Raw genomic sequence first — 11,162 nt, 5'->3', positions numbered from 1 at the left:
CTGATCACAGCTCATGTCACTTAATTCGTTTTTGTAGTAATGCTCCAAAATGTATTTCAGGTTTTAAAGACCTAGACTTTATATTCACAATATTGATATGGAATGATAGGCCAGAGAATAAGCAATAACGTGACAAAATACATGGGAGGGCCAAATAAAGAGTGGGAGAGACTGTGTTCAAGTGCTGAGAGAACTAGGACAGCAAAAGGAGGCATCCCAGGTCCTTCCAGGAAGAAAGGTGGAGCCCTGAATGACAGCTGGGGGAATGCAGATCCTAGAACCATGCAGTGACATGGAGACTGCCTAAGCCATCACCACTGGGATTCCCTGGGCAGGACAGTCAGACTGGCTGTGTAAAAAGTGTGACAGAGATATGAGGGCCTTGGTCTGAATTTGGGGACTTCAAGTAAGTGAAGAAAAGAGTCCCAGGCTCTTCCAGGACTCAGGGTGAAGACCCTGAGTGTGGACTTAGGGAACCTCCAATCCCAGAACTGAGAGGGCCACACAGTAATCCACCCTCCCTGGCTGCCCTGGGATACCTGGGCATTGTTGACATGATGAGACATACTGCCTCCTTTGAGGTCACCAGGGGGTGAGGGTCATAGGGTAAGGGCTATTGCCTGAGGCTAGGAGTGGGAGGTTTCTAGGCTTCCCAGAGGCCAAGGTGAGTACGAGGAGGACTGAGGGAACCACACACCCACCACAATGAATACACCATCGAAGTCATTTTACTTGGCCTGAGGAACCCAAGGAGACGTATGGTCATAGGAGGGGATCCTCACTTCTTTCTAGGGGTGTCAGGGTGGGGTGGCCTTAGTAGGAGGGGCCGGCCTATGGGCCACAGAGGAATTATTGAACATGGCAAATCAAGGGACAAATCAAGGACTGAGAGTCCATCCACCCCGAAACAAAAATTGAACCTTAGCCCTGGTTTCAGCCATTGATGACTTACCACATGGCTACCAAACTGATGCTCCCCCGACACTTAGTTTTATTTTGTCTATGGTAATTCACATACATCCTTTGAAACTGCGGCCACTACTCAGCTGAAGAGATGGGAACACAAGACCTAGTGTGAAGGCAAATAAGGACCCTTAATGAGGACTGAGTATCCCACAGAGACTAGTACAGATAACTCCCACTGAGCAGTCTGCACTCGGGGTACCTGGACAGGGAAGATAGGCTGAGGACCTGTTCCCCTGTTTCTTGTGAGTGCCATGACATGCCAACAGTTGAATGATGATGCCCCTGAATGTGCAATGAAAGACTCCTCATACTCAGAGACTGCCGGTCTCTGAGCTCATCGGCTACTGAGGCAACTAGCACTTCCCGGGCATCTTGGAGATCTCTAAATACCACCAGCACCTTTTCGGGTGCTGTTTACACGGGGTCTGTGAACAGCCCCGATGAGGAACTCTCATGTTCCTCTGAGGATTCACTTTGTAAGTGCTCATGCAGAGATTCCTTGAATGTGAGTGTGAGAGTGTTACAGCGTCTTCTTCTATAGACGTACGAAATCAAACGACCCATTCTGAAAGGAGACATGCTAAAGATGGTCAATGAAAAGCACCACAGCCAATTTGCTGTGACATCATTGAGGCTCTGACATTACGAAGGCTCTTTTTGCAGTGGAATTGATGGGAATGGACTCAACCCAACCCTCCTATGCCCTTGTCAGCAAAGTGAAACTCTTCAATAATGGGGGAGTGCATCATGGAGGGGGGTTACCCCAGGCCGGTCTCCTAATGAGTTTCTTGGGCCTAACTTTCCCGAACGGGAACCACATGGCAGAGGAGGAGATCTGGGAATTCCTGAACACCATGCGGTATATGGTGGGAAGAAGCACTTCATTTATGGGGAACCTAGAAAGCTCATCACCAACGATTTAGTGAGGCTCAAGTACCTGGAGTACCACCAGGTGCCTGAGAGTGATCCACTATGCTAGGAGTTCCTGTGCGGCCCTGGAGCTTATGCCGAAACGACCAAGATGAAAATCCTGGAAATTTTGGCTAAGCTCAGCAGTACAGTTCCATGTGCCTTCTCATCACACTAGGAACAAGCTTTGAGAGAGGAGGGAGAAAGAGCACAAGCCAGAGGTGCAGCCAGGGCTGGCAGTAGTACCCTAGGCAGGAATTATCCCCTGACCACAACCATCATCATCTACACTCCTAGAAAAATCTGATGGCAGTTAATAGTCATAAAAAATACCTGTGACATCATAAAAGGGAATTTTGTGGAAATGTGAAAGAACCCCATAGTAAAATTTTCAGGATAATGGAATAGAAAAAATATATAACATCATCAACCTGATTATTGTTTCTCCTTACAGTCTTTTGTTTTGTGTAATTTGTTTACCACCTGGACATGCTTAGCTCATTAAAGAATGTAGGAGATAGTAAATCCTCACAAGATCAAGATCTTGCACCCTTTCTCTTCAATTTCCCATTTGTAATTGAGCACCTGGTGTTTGAGAGGCTCTGGGCTAGCACTGGGAAGGCTAAGATAAAGACCCAGTGTCTGCTCATCTATGCTTTGCTAGGCAGGAGCTACAATCATGTAAGGAGGATTGTGAGACATCTTCTATACTTACGGGGGGAAAAAACAGTGGGTGATTCGGGAGGAGTTCTCATTGGAAGCACTGGAGTGCAAACTCTCTGAGTCGGAGAAGTTTAAGTTTGGGGATGTGGCAAGTCGGTCCTTGAGATGTCATTTGGAATGAAGATACGTGGTGGAGTAGAGGAGGCTGTGTGGCTGGGGAGCAGAGGCCAGACCCTCTGATGACATGTCTCAGTTGAGAAAGAAAATACTTGAATGGAAAACTGCACGGTGGTGGAAAGGTCTAACACTAAAACCCAATATTACGTGGTGCCTGGACAGGTGGTGAAACCAGCAGGGCCTCATCTCACATAATTGCAAGTTCTCCTCCATACTCGTCACTTGCAGATGAAGACCCCTACCAAACAACTATCTGTAGGAAGGGGCAAGGCCCATATCTTGCTTATGCCTCAGTGGCAAAGGTGTGATCCTTCCCAGCCTCCGAGCTTTGCAAAAGATCTGATTCCATACTGCCATGGCAACTAAGGGTCACCTCATCCTCTTGACACTACAAATGCTGCCTCCCACAGGCCCTGTTCATTCACTGTTCCTGAGTGCACCCCTCGGTGCCACTTTGGGGCATGTGGTGTCCTCCTCCCCCATCCTGCGAGTATAGGTGATGGATAAGTGGCTGTGTAGCTCACTGGTGCAGGGTCCAGTGTTCTGTGTTTGGACAACACATAACCACACTGTGGAAAATCCTTCGTCACCTCATGGGGTAAATTGGAGGCCATTGAACATGCTGGTATAAATTTACTTAGGGTGGCAGATAATCCAGAAGTATATCCCTACCTGGGGCAGGGTATTCATTACCTCAGTCTGCCCTAATATAATACCGCACCCTGGGGGGCTGAAACGATTTATTGTCTCACAGTTCTGCAGGCTGGAAGCCCACAGTCAAGGATCCGGCTGGATTGGTTCACTCAGAGGCCTCTCTCCTGGGCTGGTAGATGGCTACCCTCTTCACATGGCTGTCCCTTTCTGTGAGCATATGCCTGGTGTCTTCTTGTGTGCCCTAAACTCTTCCTATTAGGCACCCACTCAGATGGAATGGTGGCCCACCCTGATGGTTGTATTTTAACTTTACCATCTTTTGAAAGACCTTATCTCCAAGAACAGGCACATTCAGAGGTACCGGATCTTATGACATCAGCATGAACTTTTGAAGGATACAGATCAGCCTCCCAAAGCAGGAATCGAAGGTGTCTCTGCTCTTATCTCCATGCAGGGAAACACGGTACATAAATAGGTGTCTAGCAGACTGTCTGAAGGGAGCTTCTCAGCGTGGTGAATTCCCTTGAGGTGAGGTGCACAGGAGCCTCTGTGCCAACTGACACCTTCTGGTTTGAACTGGTAGAGTCAAATACACCTGCATTAAAAGAGAGTTTTTATTAGGGCATTCCAAGTGTAATTTGCTGAATTCTAAAAGGCGGTTCCATTTTTGTGGGAGAGAAAAAACAAAAAAGAAAATGAGAAGGTTTGCATGGAAGGACCTCTAGGGAGGCCTGAACGAGTTGGTGCTGGACAAATTTCAAGGAACTCTGAGGTACATCCCTTTGGGAAGAAAAAAGAACCAGCAAGCCCACATTAAAGAATTTATTCTGTAATGAAGAATAGCTGTTTTATTTTATATTATCTAGCAAGTTTCTGGCTGATTCAGTGTTTTCTTGCCTGGCAGCATCGCATTTTTTTGATATCCTGGATTTAGGAAAAACGACACTCCTACCTAGGATGATACTGTCTAGGCAAAAATGATAACTGCCATTCACCACATAGCCGATTATTTGACAGTCATCTTAACGGATACTTCACATACAAGGCCCACATTCCCAAAGTCTTTGAATACAGGGTTTATCAAACTCCGCTGGCCATTGAAGATCCTGCCTTACTCTGATAGTCATCAGGCGGTTAGTGTGACAGAACTAGACCAGACTCCAGGTCTGAACTGATCTAGGGCATACACTGTCCCAACACTAACACCCTGAAGCAGACCTGGTGTACCGTTTTTCACTTTTCTTCTCACTAACCCAAAGTACACCTCAGGCAATTCTTTTTGAAAAGTGTGGCCAGCCTACAGATTGGAATGCATACCTAGAGCCATGTGAATAGCAAAATAATAAGAAATGTGAATAATGGAAAAAGGTAAAATGTCTGGTAAATATGTGGTCATGTAAGATGGAACCTTCCAAAATTATCTGGCTCAGCTTGTTCCCTACTGTCAGTAAGTCTTTTAGCCCACAAAAGTTACCTAAACGGCCAAGTCTGGGTCGTAAAAAGAAGGGGTACATGTGCATGGGTTCTTTGCTTGGTTTGTTTCTTTGCTTTTGTTTTTCTCTGAGAGCCCATCATCTATCCAGATTCCTCTTTCTGCGTGGTCGTTTCGCTTCCCCATCTCACGTCACTGCTGGGACACAGAGCTATTCTCTGCAAGACTTGCAGTGGGGAGATCACTGAAGGGTTTGCAGGCGTGTGGCATTTCCCAGGAAGTCTTTCATTAAAGAAACGTGAGCCCAGCGGTGGACCAAGATGAATGACGCGACCTTACAGAGGGTCGCGCGAACACTTGCCCTCATCTGCTCTGAGATCTAGGCTGTGGGGTGACTTTGGCTCAGAACTCCTCTGGGAAGTGAGTACCCTGTGGTCAGGGCTGTGGCCCAGGGAAGCCCGCAAGGCCCTGGGCGGGGTGTCACTGAGAACCCTGGCTGAGACTGAGGGTCCCTCCACCCCCAGAACAGAGGGGGGCGCAAGAGATTCCGCACATCAGTGAGCCTTGAGAGGCCATGTCGTTGGTGCCCTGGAAAGCTGCGCACGCTTCCTCTTACGACATCTTAGGAGGTGGAAGATTTTCCCGGGGCGGCGGCCCACGGCAGGTGAGAGAGGAGGCCCAGCCTCTGTCTGCAGTCAAGGTGAGGAGGCTGAATGAAGAATGAGGGAACAGGGGCCCCCAGAGCGGAGCCGGCTCTCTGCTGTGGCCATGCCCCGGGCTTCAGGCCTAGGAGACCCTGGGCCAAGCATTCCAGGGCTTAAGAATTCCAGCCCGAGTGTCAGGAAGGGGTGGACCTTGCTGTGCGTGGGGGCTCATTTCAAAAGGGACAGGCAAAGAAGACTCTAACAAGGGTCAAGACTAGGAAACTTGGCAGAAATTCCTGGGAAGGACCCGCTTGTGTCTCCCGCGGCGGCTGTGGAGGTTGGGACTCTAGTTAGGAAAGCATCCCAACTGCAGCAGGAGTCAGAGGACCTAGGGAAACCCACCCACCAGGCAGACGGGGATACCTTTTTTTTTTTCCTGGGACATGATGACGGACACTCCTCGTGGTCTTTGGTGTCCTCGGAGGGAGGGTGGGGGATGGGGGCTGCCGGGCGGAGGGAGTGAGATGTTTCCTTCAGAAAGGACAGTTTACCCTCCGCAGTAGAGGGGTTTGCAAGTCTTTCCTGGAGTCGAGGGGTCCCCTGGCCCATGATATCTGCCGGAACACCCACAGCGAGGGATCAAGGGAGCCCCTATTCACAGCCTTGGAGAGCATGGGCAGTTGAGGTCCTCCTCACCCTCCTGGTGGAGGGGGCGGTCTCAGAAAAATCCAGGCAGGAAAGAGGCGGCCAGGCTATGGCCAATGTGAAAAGAAAGATTGAAGGGACTACGTGCCATTGAATGAGATGACGAAATTCTGAGCCTCACCTTTGCATTCAGAACCTGAAGGCTCAGGACAGGCCTGCCAGGCTGAGGCTCGCCCTCACTGATTGACATCTAATCTAAAGAGAAGAGACCTTTAGTGTGAGGGTGTAGCCACCATCTGCAGAAGGGAGGTATAACCAGGTAGTGCTTGGAGATCATGTGAGTACCCTGCATGAAAACTGAGGACCAAGTGGCCCATGAAGCAGAGGCCTCCACATATGTCTCAGTTGGGTGCCCCCTGACGGGCATAGGTGCTAAGGAACCTTTTCACTGCCTCCCCTGGGGTCTCAGGACCGTGGTAGCTTCAGTGTGAAGGGTCCACTTCATTGCGACAGAATAGAGCGGGCCCAGGACTTGCCAATAGTTGACAGGATGATTCTAATGGTGAACTGGGAAGACCCTCACATCCTGGAACACCCACCCAGTCCCACTGGCAGTCCCCTCCACTGTCACCCCAGTACTCCCTAGGCAGGCAGGTCTGGTAGGTATAGTCTGAGGTTCTCTCTGACTGCCTGCACAGAGTTCTCAGGGGACCGTGGGACCACAGCAGGTGCTCTGTGCATTCCTAGAACACTGCCCTCAAGGAAACCTGGAGAGGCGGCCTTGGTGAAAACCAAGGTAGCGTCCTTCTCCCCACTGATGGCACTCACACCATCTCATTCTTTGTCCTCCAGGTGACCACATCTCCTGACTTCCTGGCCATACTCCTGCCTGCTGTCCCTGACTAGTGTCCTCATGCCTCGGGGTCAGAAAAGTAAGCTCCGGGCCAGAAAGAAACGCCAACAGGCCCGAGGTGAGCCTCAGAGTTGTGGCAATGCTGAGAGTTCTGCAGCAGCAGCAGCAGCAGCAGTAGCAGAAGAGTCCGCTCCCTCCTCTGCTCCTCAGAGTGAATGTGGTGCCCAGAGTCTGCCTGTTGCTGGGTCATGTAGCACTTCCCAGGGGCCTCAAAGAGCACCAAGTCCCATCAGTCCTTCTGCAGGTGCTCCTTGCCCTGGATGTGACAAAGCTTCCAACAGCCATGAGGAGGATGTGGAAGACTTCTCTGAGGCCTCACTCTGCACTGAGTCCTCAGAGGTGGATATTTTTAACAACAAGATTTTGAATTTGGAGCTGTATATTCTGTACAGGTATAAAATGAAAGCGCCAATTTTGAAGGGAGACATGCTGCATATTGTTGGGGACGATTACCTCACCCAATTTGCTGAGATGCTCAAGAGTGCCTCTGAACACTTTGAAGCTATCTTCGCATTAGAGTTGCGTGAAGCCGACTCTCCAAGTGACTCATATGCCCTTGTCAGCAGGCTAAAACTCCCTAATAACGGGAGGGTGCGTCCTGGCAAGGGGCTACCCAAGACCGGTCTCCTGATGAATATCCTGGCCATGATCTTCATACATGGCAACTGTATCTCTGAGGAAGAGATCTGGAGACAACTGAATGTGATGCAAGTGTATGCTGGGAGGAGGCACTCTGTCTTTGGGGAGCCCAGGAAGCTCATCACCAAAGATTTTGTGAGGCTCAAGTACCTGGAGTACCGCCAGGTGCATGACAGTGATCCTCCACGCTATGAGTTCCTGTGGGGCCCACAAGCACATCTTGAAACCAGCAAGATGAAAGTGCTGGAGTTTTGGGCAAAGGCCAATGGTACCCTTCCCAGTGCCTATCCACACAGTTATGAAGAAGCTTTGCGAGATGAGGCAGACAGAGCCCAGGGGCTGAGCCAGAGATGTAGCAGCCGGGGCTGCCGCTATTGCCAAAGTCGGCGCACCTTCCAGGGCCACCCCTAGAGAAGTCTGAGGCCTTTTGTCTTTCAGACTAGAATATATAATATCACAAAAGGGATAGTATTATTGGAATTGTAAAAGGGTCCCAAAGTGAAATTTTCAGGGTAATAGAACAGGAAAAAAAAAAGGCATGATCAGTTTTAGTTTTCATTGTTCCTGTCAGTTTCCAGTTTTGTAAACTTAAATATGTTATATTTGATGTTGTTAATTTGTTCAAGACTTAAGAGAATTAAATCTTAAGAAATTAAGTCTTGTGTTTTCTGGCTCTTTTATCCACCACACACCGAGTATCTGCTCTTGGGAAGTCTCAGTGTTAGTTCTGGGGATGCTAATGGAAGTCTTACCTCTTTCATGTAACTTGATCACCTGCAAGTTGTACTCATATATGTGTGAGACGTTGAAGAACCTGTTCGGACCTAGAGGTGACCTCAAAAGAATGGGTGAAGAAGAGGGTGTTCCTTATGAGAGCAGTTAAGTAGAAATTTCTGGAGCAAGGTGGTTTCAGACTTTAGGAAACTGCAAGTCCTTAGTCAGATGCGATTTTCATTGACACTATGTGATGGGCCAGTGGTGGTTATGGCAGTGGTAAGTAGAGGCCAGCCCCTCCAATGTATGCTTCAGAGTTGGGAGACAAAGTGTGTGTTAGTTTGCTGTGGCTGCTCTAACCAAATACCATAGACTGGGTAGTTTAAACTACATTTTCCATAGTTACGAAGCCTGGGAATTGCAAATCAACAGCCCCAGTGAATTCCCCTGGTGAGAGGCCTTTTCTTGCTTACAGATGGCCTCCTTTTCCCTGTGCCCTGACAGGGTAGTGAGAGAGTTCTCATCTCTTGTGCTTCCAGAACACTAATCGCATGATGGCCACCTTATCGTCATGGCATCAACTAAACCTCAGCATCTCCCAACACCCTGACTCCAAGTATCATCACACCGGGGATTAGAGCTTCAACATATGAATTGAGGGTGGAAGGGACACCAACATTTAACATATAATGGGAAACCACTGTTACTACTTGGCGCCTGTGGGTAAACTGGAGAGAAACATCCTCCTGAGTCAGGAAAGGAAGGTACCCTTTGGTGTTGTCCCAGTGCGGATGAACACAATGTGCAAACTAGGTGTTCTATGTGCATCATTTCCAGGGAGTTTGTAAGAAACAAGGGTGATACTGCCTAGAGGTGACATGACAATAAGTTTCTGTTCTGATCCTCTTTACCCTGAGTTGAAAAAGCTAGTGCCTGCTCTCTTAAAAGAGCATTTGAATCAGGTTATCTTGAGTGAATTTGGCAAAAACGAAATGAGGGTTTGCTTTTGTTGAGGGTGCAATGAATGTAAACAGAGGCGTTTGAAATGGAAGGCCAACCAGAAGGGATGGAAGGACTTGTATGTTGACATCAATTCTGGAAGTATGTGGTGCATCCACCTTGGGAAGGCAACTCTTTTTTTTTTTTTACTTTAATCATTGTTCAATTACAGTTTTCTCCTTTTTACTCCCAATCCAGCCCCCCTCCCACCCCTCCCCACTTCCCTCCCATTACCACCCTCCCCTTAGTTTATGACCATGTGTCCTTTAAGTTTGTTCCCGTGAACCCTTCCCACTGTCCCCTGAAATTCCCTCTACTCTCTTCTCTGGGCACTGTCAGCCTGACCTCTATTTCAATGTCTTTGGTTATATTTTGCTTGTTTCTTTGTTTTGTTGTTTAGGATCCTGTTAAAGGTGAGATCATATGGTATTTGTCTTTCACTGCCTGGCTTGTTTTGCTTAGCATAATGTTTTCCAGCTCCATCCAAGCTGTTGCAAAGGGCAGGAGCTCGGAAGGCAACTCTTAACTTGAATTAAAGGCAGGTGCTCTAATGTATAGTTTTAACTTTAATTGGCTAGGGACAGTTTTTGGTCCATTCAGTGTTTTTCCAAGAATATTACATATTACATGACATCTCCTGGGTTTAATAAAGTTCCTAGTGGGTTGGGGTGGGGGGTGTCATGTAGGATCAAAATAACAGTATTTACCTCCATGTTTAAAATATTGGGCAATGTTTGCTAGTCGTCTTGCCATGTGGTTTGCATGTTTGTTGTCCAAGCTCAGAACCTGGGGATATCTATGAAGCAAATTCTCCCTGACATAACTGGATTCAATCTTTATGTAATGGACTGTACGCAACCAGTATTGGCAGAAGCAAATTACATTGATTGTGTAAGAGTAGAAATACATGAAATAGTATGACTGAGAATTTTCCAAAATTAATGACAAACTCTAAACCAAAGATCCAAGAAGTTTAGAGAATGCCAGGCAGTATAAATGCCAGGAAACTATACCTAGAAATATCTTATCCAAAACATAGAAAGCTAATAAAAAGTAATGAAATTTTTAGCATTTCATTTTTGTTTTTGCCAAAGCAGAAACTCATTAATAATAAATACAGTTCTTGAAACATTAGCATAAAGTATTTTGGTCTGAATTGCACAGAAACATCTTGTATATATGTTATTTTTCTTTACCTTGAAAGGATAAAAAAAACCCAATTGCCATAGCTTAACTTTCTGAACAACAACAACAAAAAAACCTGTCAGGTGGTGGGAAATATTAAATAAAAATATTTGCCTTGGCTGATGTGGCTCAGTGGACTGAGTGCTGACTTGTAAACCAAGAGTCCCTAGGTTGATTACCAGTCAGGGCACATGCCTGGGTTGTAGAGCAGGTCCTCAGTACAGGGTGCAAGAGAGGCAACCACACATTGAGGTTTTCCTCTCTCTTTCTCCCTTCTTTCCCCTCTCTATAAATAAATAAATACATAAATACATATAGAAATAAATATCTTCAAAAAAGAAAAAATATTTGTCTAATTCAGAATATCTTTTTTTGATTTAAAAGCTTTTATACATATGCTTTTCAAAGGGGCCAGTGAAGAGTACCTTACTTATAGAAAAACAGTATAAAAATTTCATTCATTTACTCCTCACAAACCATGCATGCGAGAAGAGTTGACTTAAAGGTTTAAATTGTTGAGAGAAAAAGAAAAAAATACCAACGACCTAAAATTCTATATTTCGGGAAATTATACTTTCAAGTTAAAAAGAATAAAGGCCTTTCTCAGACAAACAAACAGTGA

The 11,162-nt window shown here is 46.9% G+C and overlaps 1 protein-coding gene and 1 pseudogene across 1 annotated transcript; both read left to right on the top strand.

Annotated features, from left to right (window-relative positions):
• Nucleotides 1–1,252: 1,252 nt before the first annotated feature.
• On the top strand, nt 1,253–2,182 carry LOC123829937 (annotated as a pseudogene).
• Nucleotides 2,183–7,003: 4,821 nt separating this feature from the next.
• LOC123829936 (melanoma-associated antigen B5-like) lies at nt 7,004–8,053 on the top strand. Its single transcript, XM_045855853.1, has one exon. It carries the CDS (start codon nt 7,004–7,006, stop codon nt 8,051–8,053), a length of 1,050 nt encoding a protein of 349 aa, XP_045711809.1.
• Nucleotides 8,054–11,162: the final 3,109 nt, after the last annotated feature.

The sequence above is a fragment of the Phyllostomus hastatus genome, unplaced genomic scaffold, assembly GCF_019186645.2.
Source record: "Phyllostomus hastatus isolate PE091 unplaced genomic scaffold, TTU_PhHast_1.1 phas_scaffold_12, whole genome shotgun sequence".
NCBI classification, from domain to species: Eukaryota; Metazoa; Chordata; class Mammalia; order Chiroptera; family Phyllostomidae; genus Phyllostomus; species Phyllostomus hastatus.
This window is presented reverse-complemented; position numbering and strand designations above follow the sequence as displayed.